The sequence below is a fragment of the Oryctolagus cuniculus genome, chromosome 10 (genome assembly GCF_964237555.1).
Source record: "Oryctolagus cuniculus chromosome 10, mOryCun1.1, whole genome shotgun sequence".
Taxonomy (NCBI): Eukaryota; Metazoa; Chordata; class Mammalia; order Lagomorpha; family Leporidae; genus Oryctolagus; species Oryctolagus cuniculus.
In genome coordinates this window covers 112027159-112045394 of record NC_091441.1, presented here as the reverse complement: position 1 = coordinate 112045394, position 18236 = coordinate 112027159, and the positions used below count along the sequence as shown (strand labels likewise).

The 18236-nt window shown below is 43.5% G+C and overlaps 1 protein-coding gene across 6 annotated transcripts in view; it reads left to right on the top strand.

Annotated features, from left to right (window-relative positions):
• The window catches only part of TCAIM (T cell activation inhibitor, mitochondrial), a 51683-nt gene extending 33463 nt beyond the window's left edge, over window positions 1–18220 (top strand). For 3 of the 6 annotated variants that reach the window (XM_070051044.1, XM_070051043.1, XM_070051042.1), the window contains 6 exons: window positions 78–175; window positions 421–512; window positions 4736–4968; window positions 5534–5665; window positions 14653–14697; window positions 16327–18220. In XM_070051044.1, coding sequence (XP_069907145.1) covers window positions 78–175; window positions 421–512; window positions 4736–4968; window positions 5534–5665; window positions 14653–14697; window positions 16327–16522 — 796 coding nt within the window. In that variant the 3' untranslated portion in view covers window positions 16523–18220. Of the gene's footprint in view, window positions 1–77; window positions 176–420; window positions 513–4735; window positions 4969–5533; window positions 5666–14652; window positions 14698–16281 lie in introns of all 6 variants that reach the window. The other 3 variants (XM_051852593.2, XM_051852592.2, XM_008260359.4) reach the window with 1 other exon arrangement.
• The last annotated feature ends 16 nt before the right edge of the window (window positions 18221–18236 follow it).

The window sequence follows — 18236 nt, the reverse complement described above, 5'->3', positions numbered from 1 at the left end:
GGCAGACGGGTGGGGTGAGACTTGTCCTGCAGGGTGCCACTCACGCTCACTGACATCTCTGTGCTCCGTTGACCCAGGTGGCAGAGGAGCTGGGGCATCGCCCACCGCTGTAGCCAGCTGCACAGTTTAGGCCGCTTAGCACAGCAGAATTCGGAAACACTCAGAAAAGCAAAAGGTAAACATCTTTCCACTTTTTCTGACAGTGTCACTTAGCTGCCATGTAACTTGTAGTGGAAAACCAGGTGGCTTTATCATGGCCGGGTTTGTTCCTTTAAATAAAACAGCCACACCAAATGAGCCTTTAAGCTTGTACCGTACCTAATCTTGAGTTTGTACACTAAGATGCAGTAACTCTGTGCACAGTGCTAAAAGGATGAAGCCCCTCTGCATGTGACCAAAGGGCTTGTGTTCTATCATCAGGGTGCACCATCATATTCACTGACCGCTCCGGCATGAGCGCAGTGGGCCACGTGATGCTAGGAACCATGGATGTCCACCACCACTGGACAAAGGTGAGCCGGCGGGCGGAACTCCTCTTCCATTGCCGTCCACGTACTTGCATTCCCAACAGTGCTGCTGTATCAATGAACTAAAAATACTCAGTCATGCCTTCAGCTGTTCTCAGATCAGATGCAGTTAAAATTGTTAAGAGGAAAGATTCAGGTATTTTTTTAAGATTTATTTTATTTATCTGAAAGGCAGAGTGACAGAGAGGGAGAGATGGAGAGCAAGCGAGCCAGCGAGCCCTTTCATTTGCCAGTTCACTCTCCAGATAGCTGCAATGGCTGGGGCTAGGCCAGGCAGAAACCAGGAGCCTGGAATTCCATCCTGGTCTCCTGTTTGGGCAGCAGGAGCCCAAGCTCTTGGGCCATCTTCCACTGTTTTCCCAGGTGCACGAGCAGGGAGCTGGGTCAGAGGCAGAGCAGCTGGGAACCCCATGCTCCCTGGCCAGGGATGCAGGTGACAGCCTAACCCCAGTGCCAGCAGGACTGATGTGGTAGTGTTACAGTCTCCTGAGGCACAGCCTGCATCTCCTTGTGGTATTACTTGTTTTTAACAATTTATTGAGAAATAAGTGACATGAACAAACTGTACATAATCATTTTGATAAATTTTGACACATAAATACAAATACTTAAAAATGTTCATGGAAGAGTGAAATTAAAAAATAAGTTTATTTTGGTGCAAAATAATTTTGAAATCCCTGTATACTTTTTTCATAATATGCATTCTCCATGAATTTTTGAAGACCCCTTGTCTGCACAGATTTCAAAATGTTTTTGCACCAAACTCAACTTAGTTTTAATTCCATTTTCATTGAAATCCCTGAAGGGCCCATGTAGATGCCCATAAAACTGTTACTATAATTAAGAGAGTGAAAATGTCCATCACCTGCTCACAGCCCTCCCGCCCATCCCACTGCCCTGCCCCAAACCACAGCTGCTCTGCTTTCTGTCACTGTAGATTTACTTGTGTTTTCTAGAGTTTTAGGTAAGTGGAATCAGAGTATGTGTGCTTTTTCTTACACTCAAGTATTTGTATATTCATCCATGTTGTTGCATCATTTGAGAGTTTATTCCTTCTTATTGCTGTGTAGTATTCCATTGAGTAAGTAGATCACATATTTATTCACTCACCTGTTGGTGGATGTGGGGTTGTGTTGTTGGTTGTATCAGTTGGGAGTATCATGTACAGCTGCAGTGAACATTTGTGTACAAATACGAATGTATATTTCTTTTCCCTTAAGTTAATAGATGGAGTGGAATGGCTGGGCCATTGGGTAGGATATTTTACCTTTTAAAGAAACTTCCAGGAGGCCAGCGCCGCAGCTCACTAGGCTAATCCTCTGCCTTGCAGCGCTGGCACACCGGGTTCTAGTTCCGGTCGGGGCGCCGGATTCTGTCCCGGTTGCCCCTCTTCCAGGCCAGCTCTCTGCTGTGGCCCGGGAATGCAATGGAGGATGGCCTAAGTACTTGGGCCCTGCACCCCATGGGAGACCAGGAGAAGTACCTGGCTCCTGCCATCGGATCAGCGCTGTGCACCGGCCGCAGTGCGCCGGCCATGGCAGCCATTGGAAGGTGAACCAACGGCAAAAGGAAGACCTTTCTCTCTGTCTCTCTCTCTCTCACTGTCCACTCTGCCTGTCAAAAAAAAAAAAAAAAAACTTCCATGGCTGGGCACCACTTGAGATGCCCACATCCCATAACAGAGACCCTGGTTTTGAATCCCAGCTCCATTCCTAATTCCCACTCATGTGCACCCTGGGAGGCAGCAGGTGATGGCTTAAGTAGCTGAATCCCTGCCACCACATGGGAGACTTCATAGAGCTCCCAGCTCCTGGCTTCCACCTGGCCCAGCCTCAGCTGTTGTGGGCATTTGAGGAATGAACCAGTGGATGGACGATCTGTTTTTCTTTCTGTCTGCAATTCAAATTGTGTGTGTATCTGTGTGTGTGATACAGTATATATGAAACTACCAAAAGACAGTTCGCTTTTAATCTTGTTAACTCTAGAGGCTGTCACAGGCGTGTGGTGCTGTCTCCTTTTGGGTGATTATTCTCTGAGGACAGGTGACATCTAATGCATGGATTTTCCAACTCCATGATTTCTTTGGTGGAGTCCCTGTTCAAATCAAATACTAAGTAGAAAATATTTGCAAACCACATATCTGATAAAGATGTTGTATCTGGGATATCAAAAGAACCATCAACACTCAGCAATTAAAACAAAACAGGCAGGTGTTGCAGCACAGTACATGAAGCTCACATCCCATATCAGAGTGCCTGGTCTGAGCTGACTCCAACTCCCTGCCAATGCACCTGGCAGGCAGCACTGATAGCTCAAGTACTTAGGCCCCTGCCACTCACATGGGAGACCTGGAAGTCTCTCACACTTGCCCTGTGACCCAGAAGTTGGCTTCTTGGGCATTTAAATAGAGAAGTAAAAAATTACATTGATGGGGCTGGTGCTGTGCCATAGTAAGTTAAGCCTCCACCTGTGCCTGCATCCCACTTGGGCATTGGTTTGAGTCCCAGCTGCTCCATTTCTGATCCAGCTGCCGGCTAATGTGCCTGAGAAAGCAGCAGAAGATGGCCCAACTGCTTAAGCCCCTGAACCCACATGGGAGACCCAGAGAAAACTCCTGGCTCCTGGCTTCAGATCAGCCCAGCTCCGGCTGTTGTGGCCATTTGGGGAATGAACCAGTGAATGGAAGACCTCTCAGTTTCTGTCTCTCCTTTTCTCTGTGTAGTTCTCTCCAATAAAATAAATGTCTTTTAAAAAAAAATTACATTCACACAAAAACCTGTACACATTTAGTTTATAAACCTGTTTACAATAGCCAAAAACTTAAAGTCCTAATATGCTTCATTAGGTGAATGGTTAACCAGACTGTGGTGTGTCCTTACTACACAAGCCTGCGGAGCAGCAAAAAGCAATGCACTGCTTATTGGCACATGCAGCAGCTTGAATGGATGTCACAGGCGTTGCACAAAGTAACCAAAGACAGCCTCACAGGGTACACACTGTACCATTCCATCTACAGAACATCTACCTCATTGAAGTACAGAAAGGGAGAACAGAGTGTAGCTGCCAAGGGCAGTGTGTGGCTCTGCAAGGGCGGCACCAGGGACCTCTGTGATGGGGCGCCCCTGGGTCTTCGCTGTGCAGTGTTGTGCAGGTCCCCATGTGTGATAAAACAACACAGCATTCATTTCTCGCAGGCCCAGGAGTGCACATCAGTGAGATCTGAGTAAGACTCAAGAACTGTTTTAGTGGCAGTTTCCTGGTTGTGACATTATACTGTAGTTTCTGCAAGTTGTTACTTTGTGGAAACTGGGTGAAAGGTGTGTGCATCTACAGTTATCTCAAAAAGATTTAAAAAATAGTTACCCTATAAACATAAGTAACCCATTGAGAAAAAAAAATTGAAAAAGTGAGGGGTAAAATTGTTTTTCACAAATTATTAGGAATAGGTTATAATAACGTGGAATTTGTATATGAATGTTGCTTTTCTTGCAGCAGAGTTTCTGATAGCATTCAACAGAGAATCTAAGCCCCTAATTTTCATATGCCCCCTCATTCAGCTTCTCTATCCACCTCACTAAGAACCTTGCCACACTGCAACCACACCCAGCTCCCGGTGCTTGGACACATGTGAACTCCCTCTCAGGCTTCCTTGTCTGCACCTGCTCTTCTCATCTCCTTCCAGAACATTCCCCGTTCACTCCTTATGCTAAATCCCATCTGCCTTTTCAGATTGGTCCAGTCAGATGTCATTAGAAACCTTTGCTAGAACCCCATTTCTGTACCCATTGTCCCGGATGAACACTTTATGTGCTGAATTCAGTGTTGTTTTTATTTTCTTGCACCCAACTGTGAGCTCCGGGCAAACAGCAACAAATTCCTCATCTGTAATTCAAGTGCCCAGTTCCTTGCTTAAGTACATGGTGGTGCTAGGTAATGGTTATTAATTTTAATTGAATTTAGTTGATTTAATGTAAACTTTGAAGTAAACCTGAAGTTCAGAAACATTTAATTCCTGTCATAAATCCCTAGATTCATAGTGACTTGTTTTGAATATTAATGTTTCCAGCATTACATTAAGTCTTTTTTCTTTTACTTGAACTTTCTTTCTAGGAAACTGATTTTTTTGTTAAAACTTCTCAATACCATTTGTTGTAATCCTAAAAGCAAATTACTGTAGTAACATAATGCTATTTCTTCCTCCTTTCCAGCTTTTTGAAAGGCTGCCAAGCTACTTTGACCTACAAAGGCGGCTGATGCTTTTAGAAGACCAAATAAGCTACCTTTTAGGTGGCATTCAGGTCGTCTGCATTGAAGAACTGCAGCCAGTACTGACCCTGGAGGAGTACTACTCGCTTCTTGACGTGTTCTATAGCCGATTAGTGAAAACCAGAGTACTGTTCCACCCTCGGAGTCTGCGCGGCTTACAGATGATCCTTAACAGGTGAGTCGCTCTGTCCCTCCCTGCAGGCTGTGTGTGGAAGTGCGTTAAACTGCATTACATTTCAGTGTGTGGTTCTGAGAGATTAAATCAGGAATGGCACGCTCGCGTTAGCAGCCCTCTGCTACACATTAGGAATAAGCCGACATGAAAAGGTTAAAGGGTTGAATCTCTGCAGCATTCTTTGAAGAGACTACCACTCACTGGGTAAAGTGGATCCTACAGGACACTTTACAGGATCCAACTAATACTCAGTTAGCAGCCAGCATTTTGGTGCATATGCTGTCTGCCAGGCACCACACTGGGTGTTCCAGTGACTTCCGTCTTCAGCTCTCACAACCTCAGTGTGAAGTTTTGCACAGAGAGAGGCTTGCAGGGCTGGGAAGCAGGCAGTCGCCCTGATCCTCTGTGTCTTTGGGGACAGAAGAGCTTGGAGTCAGTGGTGCTCTCCTCTAAGGTGAATTTTCTTGGTGATTCCTTTTCAGTTACAGACTAATAAAACATTCTCTGTAGTGGTGGAGTGGAATGATGGGCCTGTGATTTTCCTTTAATGTGTGTCTCATTTCAGTGACAGATATGCCCCAAGCCTGCATGAACTCGGGCACTTTAACATCCCAGTGCTCTGCGATCCAGCAAATCTCCAGTGGTTCATTCTCACCAAAGCACAGCAGGCGAGAGAGAACATGAAAAGAAAGGAAGAGTAAGTACGGTGAGCCCTCTGGGAAGTCAGTGTGTCCAGTCGAGCTTTTAAATAAAAGTCCAAGTATTCAGAATTCCTAAATGTGGGACATTAAGACTGTGTTGGGGTGGGCATTTGTCCTAACAGTTAAGGCATTGGTGGGGACACCCATATTCCATTCTGGAGTCCCTGGGTTCAGGACCCAGTTCTGTTCCAGTTTCATCTGTCTGCTGCTGCACACCCTGGTAGGCATCGTGTGAGAGCTCACGTAGTTAGGTCCTTGCCACTCATGTGTGAGGCTCATGCTAAGTTCCTGGCTCCCAGCCTCAGCCTGGCTCAGCCCTCATTCTGCATTTGGGGGTTGAACCAGAAGATGGGAGATAACTCTTTCTCTACCTTTCAAATAAAAAAAAAAAAAATAGCTGGTTTTTTTTTTGTTTGTTTTGTTTTTTTTTTTTATTTGCTGAATTTTTTTTTTAACTTTTATTTAATGAATATACGTTTCCAAAGTACGAATAATGGATTACTATGGCTTCCCCCCCATACCGTCCCTCCCACCCACAACCCTCCCCTTTCCCACTCCCTCTCCCCTTCCATTCACATCAAGATTCATTTTCGATTATCTTAATATACAGAAGATCAGCTTAGTATACATTAAGTAAGGATTTCAACAGTTTGCTCCCACACAGAAACATAAAGTGAAAAATAATAGATGATTTTTTTTAATGATGATGAAATCAGATCAGACCTATTGTCATGTTTAATCCCAGTGAGAGTCAAGTTGGGAGTTGATAGTTTCGTTTCTTTTCTTTTTTTTTTTTTTTTTTTTTTTTTTTTTTTTTTTTTTAACAGAGGATCAGTTTAGTATGCATTAAGTAAAGATTTCAACAGTTTGCACCCCCATAGAAACACAAAGTGAAATATATTATTTGAGTACTCGTTATAGCATTAAATCTCAATGCACAGCACATTAAGGACAGAGATCCTACATGAGGAGTAAGTGCACAGTGACTCCTGTTGTTGACTTTACCAATTGACACTCCTGTCTATGGCATCAGTAATCTCCCTATGCTCCAGTCATGAGTTTCCAAGGCTATGGAAGCCCCTTGAGTTCTCCGACTCTTATCTTGTTTAGACAAGGTCATAGTCAAAGTGGAGGTTCTCTTCTCCCTTCAGAGAAAGGTACCTCCTTCTTTGAAGACCTGTTCTTTCCACTGAGATCTCACTCACAGAGATCTTTTGCCAGAGTGTCTTGGCTTTCCATGCCTGAAATACTCTCATGGGCTTTTCAGCCAGATCTGAATGCCTTTAGGGCTGATTCTGAGGCCAGAGTGCTATTTAGGGCATCTGCCATTCTATGAGTCTGCTGAGTATCTCACTTCCCATGTTGGATCACTCTCCCCTTTATTTATTCTATCGGTTAGTGTTAGCAGGTACTAGACTTGCTTATGTGCTCCCTTTGACTCTTAGTCCTTTCATTATGATCAATTGCGAACTGAAATTGATCACTTGGACTAGTGAGATGGCATTGGTACATGCCACCTTGATGGGATTAAATTGGAGTCCCCTGGTATGTTTCTAACTCTACCATTTGGGGCAAGTCAGCTTGAGCATGTCCCAAATTATATATCTCTTCCCTCTCTTATTCCTACTCTTATGTTTAACAGGGATCACATTTCAGTTAAATTTCAACACTTAAGAATAACTGTGTATTAATTACAGAATTAAATCAGTCATATTAAGTAGAACAGACAAAAAAACTACTAAGAGGGATAATGTATTAAGTTGTTCATTAACAGTCAGGGCTATGCTGATCAAGTCACCGTTTCCCATAGTGTCCCTTTCACTTCAACAAGTTTCCTTTTTGGTGTTCAGTCAGTTGTCACCGATCAGGGAGAACATATGGTATTTGTCCCTTTGGGACTGGCTTATTTCACTCAGCATGATGTGTTCCAGATTCCTCCATTTTGTTGCAAATGACTGGATTTCGTTGTTTCTTACTGCAGTATAGTATTCTAAAGAGTACATATCCCATAATTTCTTTATCCAGTCTACCGTTGATGGGCATTTAGGTTGGTTCCAGGTCTTAGCTATTGTGAATTGTGCTGCAATAAACATTAGGCTGCAGACCGCTTTTTTGTTTGCCAATTTAAATTCCTTTGGGTAAAATCCAAGGAGTGGGATGGCTGGGTCGAACGGTAGGGTTATCTTCAGGTTTCTGAGGAATCTCCAGACTGATTTCCATAGTGGCTTGACCAGTTTGCATTCCCACCAACAGTGGGTTAGTGTCCCTTTTTCCCCACATCCTCGCCAGCATCTGTTGTTGGTAGATTTCTGAATGTGAGCCATTCTAACCGGGGTGAGGTGGAACCTCATTGTGGTTTTGATTTGCATTTCTCTGATTGCTAATGACCTTGAACATTTTTTCATGTGCCTGTTGGCCATTTGGATTTCCTCTTTTGAAAAATGTCTATTGAGGTCCTTGGCCCATCTCTTAATTGGGTTGTTGGTTTTGTTTTTCTGGAGTTTCTTGATCTCTTTGTAGATTCTGGTTATTAACCCTTTATCTGTTGCATAGTTTGCAAATATTTTTTCCCATTCTGACGGTTGTCTCTTCACTCTCCTGACTGTTTCTTTTGCAGTACAGAAACTTCTCAATTTGATGCAATCCCAATAGTTAATTTTGGCTTTGACTGCCTGTGCCTCCCGGGTCTTTTCCAGAAACTCTTTGCCTGTGCCAATATCTTGAAGGGTTTCTCCAATGTTCTCTAGTAACTTGATGGTGTCAGGTCGTAGATTTAGGTCTTTAATCCATGTTGAGTGGATTTTTGTGTAAGGTGTAAGGTAGGGGTCTTGCTTCATGATTCTGCACGTGGAAATCCAATTTTCCCAGCACCATTTATTGAATAGACTGTCCTTGCTCAAGGAATTAGTTTTAGATCCTTGATCAAATATAAGTTGGCTGTAGATGTTTGGGTTGATTTCTGGTATTTCAATTCTGTTCCATTGGTCTATCCTTCTGTTTCTGTACCAGTACCATGCTGTTTTGATTACAACTGCCCTGTAGTATGTCCTGAAATCTGGTATTGTGATGCCTCCGGCTTTGTTTTTGTTGTACAAGATTGCTTTAGCTATTCGAGGTCTCTTGTGCCTCCATATAAATTTCAGCACCAATTTTTCCAGATCTGAGAAGAAGGTCTTCGGTATCTTGATTGGTATTGCATTGAATCTATAAATTGCTTTTGGGAGAATGGACATTTTGATGATATTGATTCTTCCAATCCATGAGCATGGAAGATTTTTCCATTTCTTGGTATCCTCTTCTATTTCTTTCTTTAAGGTTTTGTAATTTTCATCGTAGAGATCTTTAACGTCCTTGGTTAAGTTTATTCCAAGGTATTTGATTGTTTTTGTAGCTATTGTGAATGGGATTGATCTTAGAAGTTCTTCCTCAGCCATGGCATTGTCTGTGTATACAAAGGCTGTTGATTTTTGTGCATTGATTTTATACCCTGCTACTTTGCCAAACTCTTCTATGAGTTCCAATAGTCTCTTGGTAGAGTTCTTTGGGTCCCCTAAATAAAGAATCATGTCATCTGCAAAGAGGGATAGTTTGAGTTCTTCCTTCCCAATTTGTATCCCTTTAATTTCTTTTTCTTGCCTAATAGCTCTGGCTAGAACCTCCAGAACTATATTGAATAGCAGTGGTGAGAGTGGACATCCCTGTCTGGTCCCAGATCTCAGTGGAAATGCTTCCAACTTTTCCCCATTCAATAGGATGTTGGCTGTGGGTTTTTCATAGATTGCTTTGATTGTATTGAGGAATGTTCCTTCAAACCCAGTTTGCTTAGAGTTTTCATCATGAACGGGTGTTGCATTTTATCAAATGCTTTCTCGGCATCTATTGAGAGAATCATATGGTTTTTCTTCTGCAGTCTGTTAATGTGGTGTATCACATTGATTGTCTTGCGCACATTAAACCATCCCTGCATACCAGGGATAAATCCCACTTGGTCTGGGTGGATGATCTTTCTGATGTGTTGTTGCATTCTATTGGCGAGAATTTTATTGAGGATTTTTGCATCTATGTTCATCAGGGATATTGGTCTGTAATTCTCTTTCAGTGCTGCATCTTTTCCCGGCTTAGGAATTAAGGTGATGCTGGCTTCATAGAAAGAATTTGGGAGGATTCCCTCTTCTTCAATTGTTCTGAATAGTTTGAGAAGAATTGGAGTTAGTTCTTCTTTAAATGTCTGGTAGAATTCAGCAGTGAATCCATCTGGTCCTGGGCTTTTCTTTGTTGGGAGGGCCTTTATTACTGTTTCAATTTCTGTCTCAGTTATGGGTCTGTTTAGGTTTTCGATGTCTTCCTGGTTCAATTTAGGTAGGTTGCATGTGTCCAGGAATCTATCCATTTCTGATAGGTTTCCCTGTTTGCTGGCATACAAGTCCTTGTAGTAATTTCTGATGATTCTTTTTATTTCTGTGGTGTCTGTTGTTACATTTCCTTTTTCATCTCTGATTTTATTGATTTGGGTCTTTTCTCTTCTTTTTTTAGTTAGTTGGGCCAATGGGGTGTCAATTTTGTTTATTTTTTCAAAAAACCAGCTCCTCGTTTGGCTGATTTTTTGTAATGTTTTTCTTGATTCAATCCTGTTGATTTCTTCTCTGATTTTAATTATTTCTCTTCTCCTACTAGATTTGGGTCTGGTTTGCTGTAGGTTTTCTAGATCCTTGAGGTGAATAGAAAGCTCATCTATTTGGTGCCTTTCCAATTTCTTGATGTAGGCACCTATTGATATAAACTTTCCTCTTAACACTGCTTTTGCTGCATCCCATAAGTTTTGGTATGTTGTGCTGTTATCCTCATTTACTTCCAGAAAGTTTTTGATTTCTCTTTTGATTTCTTCTATGACCCATTGTTCATTCAGGAGCATGTTGTTCAATCTCCATGTGTTCGCGTATGCTCTAGGGATTCCTGAGTTGTTCATTTCCAACTTCATTCCTTTATGGTCTGAGAAGCTGCATGGTATGATTCTAATTCTTTTGAATTTGCTGAGACTTGCTTTATGGCCTAGTATGTGGTCAATCCTAGAGAAGGTTCCATGTACTGCTGAGAAGAATGTATAATCTTTAGCTGTAGGATTGAAAGTTCTGTATATATCTGTTAGATCCATTTGGGCTATAGTGTCGTTTAAATCTACTGTATCCTTGTTGATCTTCTGTCCTATTGATCTGTCTATTTCTGAGAGTGGAGTATTGAAGTCCCCCAGTACTATTGTATTGGGGTCTAAGTCTCCCTTTAAGTCCGTTAACAAATCTTTTAGATAAACCGGTGCCCTGTAGTTAGGTGCATATACATTGATAATTGTTATATCTTCCTGTTGAATTGATCCCTTAATCATTATGTAGTGTCCCTCTTTGTCTCTCTTAATGGTTTTTGTGGTAAAGTTTATGGTGTCTGATATTAAGATGGCTACGCCTGCTCTTTTTTCATTTCTGTTGGCATGGTATATCTTTTTCCAGCCTTTCACTTTCAGTCTGTATGGATCTTTGTTGGAAAGATGTGTTTCTTGTAAGCAGCAAATAGATGGGTTTTGTTTTTTAACCCAATCAGCCAAACGGTGTCTTTTAACTGGACAGTTCAGGCCATTCACGTTCAATGTGACTAATGATAAGTGGTAACTTTGCCCTGCCATTTGCCAAAGATAAGTTCTAATATATGCTTTGAATTCCCTGTGATCTTTTGCTGTGAGCTTTCCTTCCTTGGTTTCCTTCCTTTACCTTCTTTCATATTGATGACCGTGTTTCTTTGTTTCTGTGTGTAACACATCTTTAAGCATCTTTTGCAGGGCTGGACGAGTGGCAACAAATTCTTTCAATTTCTGTTTGTTATGAAAAGTCTTTATTTCACCTTCATTCACAAATGATAGCTTTGCAGGATATAATATTCTGGGCTGGCAGTTGTTCTCTCTTAGTACCTGGGCTATATCTTGCCATTCCCTCCTAGCTTGTAGAGTTTCTGATGAGAAGTCAGCTGTGAGTCTGATTGGAGATCCTCTGAGAGTAATCTGACGTTTCTCTCTTGCACATTTTAGGATCTTTTCTTTCTGTTTCACTGTGGAGAGTTTAATTACAACGTGCCGTGGTGAGGATCTCTTTTGGTCGTGTTTATTAGGGGTTCTGTGAGCTTCCTGTACTAGGATTTCTCTGTCCTTCTCCAAACCTGGGAAATTTTCTGCTAATATCTCACTAAAAAGGCCTTCTAATCCTTTCTCCCTCTCCATGCCTTCAGGAACTCCTAGAACCCGAATGTTGGGTTTTTTAATAGTATCCTGAAGATTCCCGACAATATGTTTTAGATTCCTAATTTCCTCTTCTTTTCTTTGGTCTGACTGTATCCTTTCCTGTTCTCTGTCTTCTAAGTCCGATATTCTCTCTTCTGCTTCTCCCATTCTGTTTGTAAGGCTCTCTATTGTGTTTTTCATTTGATCTATTGAATTCTTCACTTCAGTCACTATCCCAGTTTCCTGTTGTACTAGTTGTTTCGTTTCATTTTGATTCCTCCTTAATATTTCATTTTCACGAGAGAGATTTTCTATCTTGTCCATTAAGGATTTCTGTAGTTCAAGAATTTGTTTTTGAGAACTTCTTAATGTTCTTATCAATTTTTTGAGATCTGCTTCTTGCATTTCTTCTATGTCATCATCCTCATAATCTTGAATTGGGGTGTTTTTTTCATTTGAGGGCTTCATGGTGACTTCCTTGTTTTTATTACCTTGGTTTTTGCGTTTGTTATTTGTCATATTGGAGATATTTGGTTTCTTCACTGTGGTGCTTTTTCTTGTTATACTATGACTCTAGATTAAGTGGACTATCTGTTTTTGATGGAGCCTTAGGGCTTGAGATGGGTGTGGCCTGAGAGCTCTGTTTGGTGTGCCAAAGGTGACACTCCCAGGTTAGGCGTGGTAAACCTCTCTCTCTCTCTCTCTCTCTTTTTTTTTGATTCAACAGGGAAGTTATTCTGCACAGCTGAACAAAGTTGGAGGTAGTTAGCAGGCAAATGATATACCCACAGGAGCCAGAGATCAGAAGCTCTTTCCCAAGGACCACACAGGGAATCTGTTCGGCCCTTAGAGTGGGCTCAAATTCTCCTTCAGTCTCCCACTGGGTTGCCAAAGTTACGGAATTGTAGCGTCTCTGGAGAGTGCTCACGTGAATTCCGTGAGTTCTCTCCCCCACCGTCTCTTTTTTCACAGTCTCAGTTCAGTAGCACCATAAATTTACTAAGTCCTAATCTCCTGTTAATTCGCCCCACCCAGAGTCAGGTTTTACTGCTAGGCTCAGGGCCGGTGCAGACCTGAGGTCGCTCTGCTTATGACGTATGTCCAAGATGGCGCCTGCTCTTTGTCTTGCTCGCCCTTGAGAGGTGAGCGGAGAGAGAGAAACCCGTATCCATACCAGTCACCTTTTTTTTTTTCCCTCTCTCTCTCTTCCAGTTAGCTTGGTGAAGTCCCCCCCGCCCCGGGGGTCGTTCCCTCTAGTCTCCTCTCTCCGCTTGCCTGCCGGTGTCTCGGGTTATTGAGGTTTGGCTCACCTCGCGTTCCAGCGCTGGTGTGTTGAGTCTGCCGCTGATGTCCCGAACTGTGGGCTCCCACGCTCTCCACGCAGGTCTGCTCCAAAAATAGCTGTTTTTAAAAGCTGAATTAAACTTAGGAAACTAACTAGTGAATAGTCCATATTTGTTTATTCTCCACCTACAAGAAATTTCATGTGGCTATTTTCTAAGTATGAGTGTAAGTAGGTAAAGTGCATTACCACCATGTCACCATGTACCTCAGTTTGAGAAGCAGGGTTTGTTAATAACAAAATTCAACTCAAGAACAGAATGAAAAATAAAAATACCAGAAAGAAATTCTCCATTGCGTTCCCTCTGTGGTCCCTCTTCTCCTTGACACAGAACGCGCATGCACACCCTGGGAGGGCAGAGCTGGACCTGTTTTATTCCCCAGCCGGCCCTTAGCAAATAATCCACCAACTTTTCTCACTGCCTAAGCCCCTCCCCAGCTCCGGGCCCCGTCCCATGCTTATGCTCCAAGGAGAACAAGCACTTGCTTCCAGCCCAGCACACCTGCCCGCTGAGTCATGGCCTTCACTGTCCCCCAGACTGGGCTCTGGGCCCACCCCAGCAGCCTGCCCTCCCCATGGTCCTCTCTCCTTTCCTTTGCTTTCTCCCCGTGTCAAGGTCGCCTCCAACGCATTCTCCAGGGAGGGATTAAGGCACCTTCTCTCCTTACAGGAACCATGTTCCTACTGATCCTCTGATTTTCAAACCCTTTCCCACTGCATACATCTTTATAAAGCAGGTTTTTAAACAAGATAGAAGTTGACATCTCCTCCTCTTCCAGGAGAAACTCGAGGCAGCCATAGCCGTAGGCGCGCTGCACACTTGTGCAGGGCGCCAGCTTGCTAGACAGGGTGAAATGCATTCTTCTGACCTAACACCTTCCTAGGACCCACATGACCGTCTCAGTAGCACCCGTCTCCTGTTGCCTAGCTGGGGCGTAGAAAAGGGGAACCCACACTCCTCTGAGGCCTCAGCAGCCCAGTTTACAGCTCTTGATGCAGGCTGGCAATAAGGAGGGTGGCCGGCGCCTGAGAGTAAGCCAGGCTCCCAAGCATGGACTCACTCTGATGTTTCACTCACCCAGTGTCACCCACTCCAAACTCCAGAATCACCTGTACAAATTGGAAACAATGGAAATGCACAGTAATAGACAAGTGGAGGAATTCTGACGCTTGCACAAGGCGGAAACAGCCTTGTAAAAGAATGCACATTCATTCAGCCAGCATTTCTTGAGCACTCGTGCTAGCAAACCAAAGTCACAGCCTAGAAGGACTGATGCATTCTCCCCATCATCGGTGGGGGCCCAGACATAAGACCATGGTAACATCTGACATTCCCTCACGCACTCCAGCTGACAGCAACGTGTGTGTTGATGTTCCAGGCTGAAGAGCATTGAGCAGGAGTTGATAGAGGCTTCGGCAAAGAGGTTCTCCCTGGAGAAGCTGTACAAGGAGCCCAGCCCGGGTAACCTGGGCTGAGACCATAGACTTCTTTTAGAAGGAGTGTGGGGACCCTACCCAGGTTTATGTAGGGAGCAGCTATGGAACCACACAGAGCTTGTTCACACTGCAGGCCTCGTTCTAAGTCAGGCTATAGATATCTTGTTAATGTCTTTATTATTTTTTTGAGCAAGTGGAAAAGCCCCTTACAGGAGCTTGTCATGCCCTGCTGTGTAGTTCATCCTAAAGATGAGTTCTGAGAACTGAGAACCCCGTCTCCCCTAACCACTGTCTGCTTTCTTGAATCTGAGCAGCGCTGTGTGGAAGCAGCCAGCAGCCCCCGAGAGGGTGATCCAAGGGCAGCTGACTACAGACCCGTTAACAGTCACTTCTGCTTACCTCACGGGTACTTTATGATAGTCTCCTCTTTCGTGCAGAGTTTGAGGGTGGTCAAATACAGGAGAGATGGCTGCCGTTAACCTGTACAGTATTTAAGTGACACTGGTTCAGAAGCACCTGACTGTGGCTTGTACCTTATCCGTAGGTATCATATGCGTTGGTCCAGTCTACCTGTGCAAATGTCAGGTAAATGTGTTGTGAACACAGCCTTGGGAGTGGGGCATGGGGACAATTAGTAGAACACTTGATCCAGGAGCATTTGCCACCTCTGGGAGAAAGGATTTGAGACACTGAGTTCAGCTTGCAGGTATTGAACTTGTAGGCCTGGACGGGAGCTCCTGGTGGGACAAGACACCTGAAAGGGAAGGATGAGAAAGGGATTGGCAGGGGTGGAAAAGTCAGAGTGGCGAGAACATGGTGTCCCAGCTCCAGCTTTTGCTGTGAGCCCACTGTCTACTCTGGGAAGATTTAGAAGTCGGTACTGAGGGCTGGCATTGTGGCACAGCAGGTTAAGCCGCTGCCTATGACCCTGACATCCCATGAGAGCACTGGTTCAAGTCCTTGGCTGTTCTGTTTGATCCAGCTCCCTGCTGATGTGCCTGGGAAAGCAGCACAAGGTGGCCCAAGGGCTTGGGCCGCTGCCACACACGTGGGAGAGCTGGATGGAATTCCAGGCTCATGGCTTTGGCCGTTTGGAAGTAAACCAGCAGATGGAAGATATCTTTCACTCTCACTCTCGCTCGCTCTCTAAAACTCTGTTTAAATAAATAAATAAATGTTTGTTTGTTTGTTTTGGAAAAAAAGTTATTAGTGCCCGAGGGTTAAACTTCAGGTGGTGCCTAAAGCTTGGGGTTTTATATTCTCAACTTTCTGCTTTCTTCAGTCACTAGTAGCTGCTGAGTGAAGCAGGAAAGGAGCTTTTGAAATTGTGCATTAATTATTTTTGCCTTACTGCTACAAAGATTGACAAATACCGTACTCTTGCAATCCACGAGGAGACCCCTCCCGAGGGGCTGTGCAGTGACTCTTCACAGGAAACATCTCGGGGCCCAGTGAAGGCCACTGTCATTGCCATGCATGGGGAGCTGCAGCCCCAAGACATAAGACCATGGTAACATCTGACATTCCCTCACGCACTCCAGCTGACAGCAACGTGTGTGTTGATGTTCCAGGCTGAAGAGCATTGAGCAGGAGCTGATAGAGGCTTCGGCAAAGAGGTTCTCCCTGGAGAAGCTGTACAAGGAGCCCAGCATCTCGAGCGCGCAGATGGTGGACTGCTGCACAAGACTCCTGGAGCAGTCGCTGCCTTCCCTGCGCGGCATGCACCTGTGCGTCTCCCACTTCTACTCCGTCCTGCAGGACGGAGACCTGTGTATTCCCTGGAACTGGAAGAATGGAGAAGCCATTAAGTAACACAGAGCCCTGTTTTATTTTTTTAAAGCCATAAGAAAGAAGCTGTTAAATGAAGCTTATTTAAATCCACAGTTTAATACAACAGTATTATTTACATATTACAAAAACAAAAATTTCTAGATGCTGCTTTAAAGGTAGATCTTTTTTTTAATTAATTTCTGCTGGAAAATCCGTTTTGAAAAGGTTTTATCTCCCAGTTTTACCATGTGGGCTGACAAACCTAGGTAAAAAGAGGTTAGGAGAAAGAACATATTTTTAGAGATATACAAATGAATGATTCGACAAGAGTTGTCTATTTTTATAAATGTAAATGAGGCTGGACAAGTGTGTGTGCGTGCGTGTATGTGTGAGAGAGAGAGGATATAAGAAAAGTCTGGAGGGATCTCCTACATGTAACATGACTCAATATGCATCGTTATGGTTATGTCTCTCATGTACAAATGCACACACATTATTTTGCAGCCAGCAAGGGACAGCTGATGTCCAAAACCAATGATGGATAAGTAGAAAAAATTAGATAATCGATTTTTGCCTCAGAGAAAAAGGAACAAGATCAGCTGAATCCATGGGGCGGACAGTGTCATGAGCAGTGTGACATATTCAGTGACAGAGAATTTAGTTGTAAACCCATCATTTCTCCTCCCGATTAAAAAACTAGCCGTTGCCAGCACCAAACCAGCAGACAGGACACTTGTCTGAAACCCTGAAGGAGGAGATTCGTTGGTGCCCATGGGCACACACCGTCAGGAGAATTCTGGCCTGCATCCCAGAGAGCTGCGAGGAGTCGAGTGGAATGTAAAATGGCTCACACCGCTCAGGACTTCTGTGCCCCCAGCCCCCACCTTCCTGTCCCTACCGACATTTGAAACCCCTGGTTAGCCCTGCAGGGTACAGCGTCCCCAGCAGAGCCAGAGATCAGATGTACGGGGTGCAGCTCCCTCTGCAGTTACCCCGCCATTCCTTCGGGTCATATTTTAAACCAGATCCAGGTCCTTTCTCAAGGAGACAAGGTGAATCCCAGTGCAGGACACTGTTTTTGTGGCTTTTGCTGCTGAAGAAATCGGAATTTTTTTCCACAGTACACTGTTAGAGTCAGTTAACTGAGGTATGTTTTAATTTCAGCCATGGATTATTTAAGTAGTTGGAATTCAAATGTGTGTTCATCAGAAGTGTTGATTTATTATAATTGTGCCTCTTGGCTGTACAACTTGAACATCTCCAGTCTGAAATGCCCTCAAATCCAAAATGGTTTGAGCATCGACATGATACCACAGTAGGAAATTCTACAGCTTGAACTTTGTTCCATGTACAAAATTATTAAATGTTGTATAAAATTGTCTTCAGTCTGTGTGTATAAGGTATATATGAAACATAAATGAATTTCACGTTTAGAACTGGGTCCCACTCCCAAGATAACTCAGAACATCTGAAATCCAGAACTCTTCTGGTTCCAAGCATTTTGGACAGGGGATATTCAGCCTGTACTGAAAATCTGTTTTCTAATGTAACAAATGCTGTCACCTGTAACAATTTCCCACAACCAAATAATGAGTGAAAAATTAAAACTTCACATAAGAAAAATAATCAAAATATGAGGTTTGATTTGTACGTTTTCTAAAATCGAAATACGTTCTGAATTGGATTCTTGTCTCAGAACTAATGGTTACATGATAAATAAAACCTGCATCAACCAGGTAACTGACTGGTCTTGTTA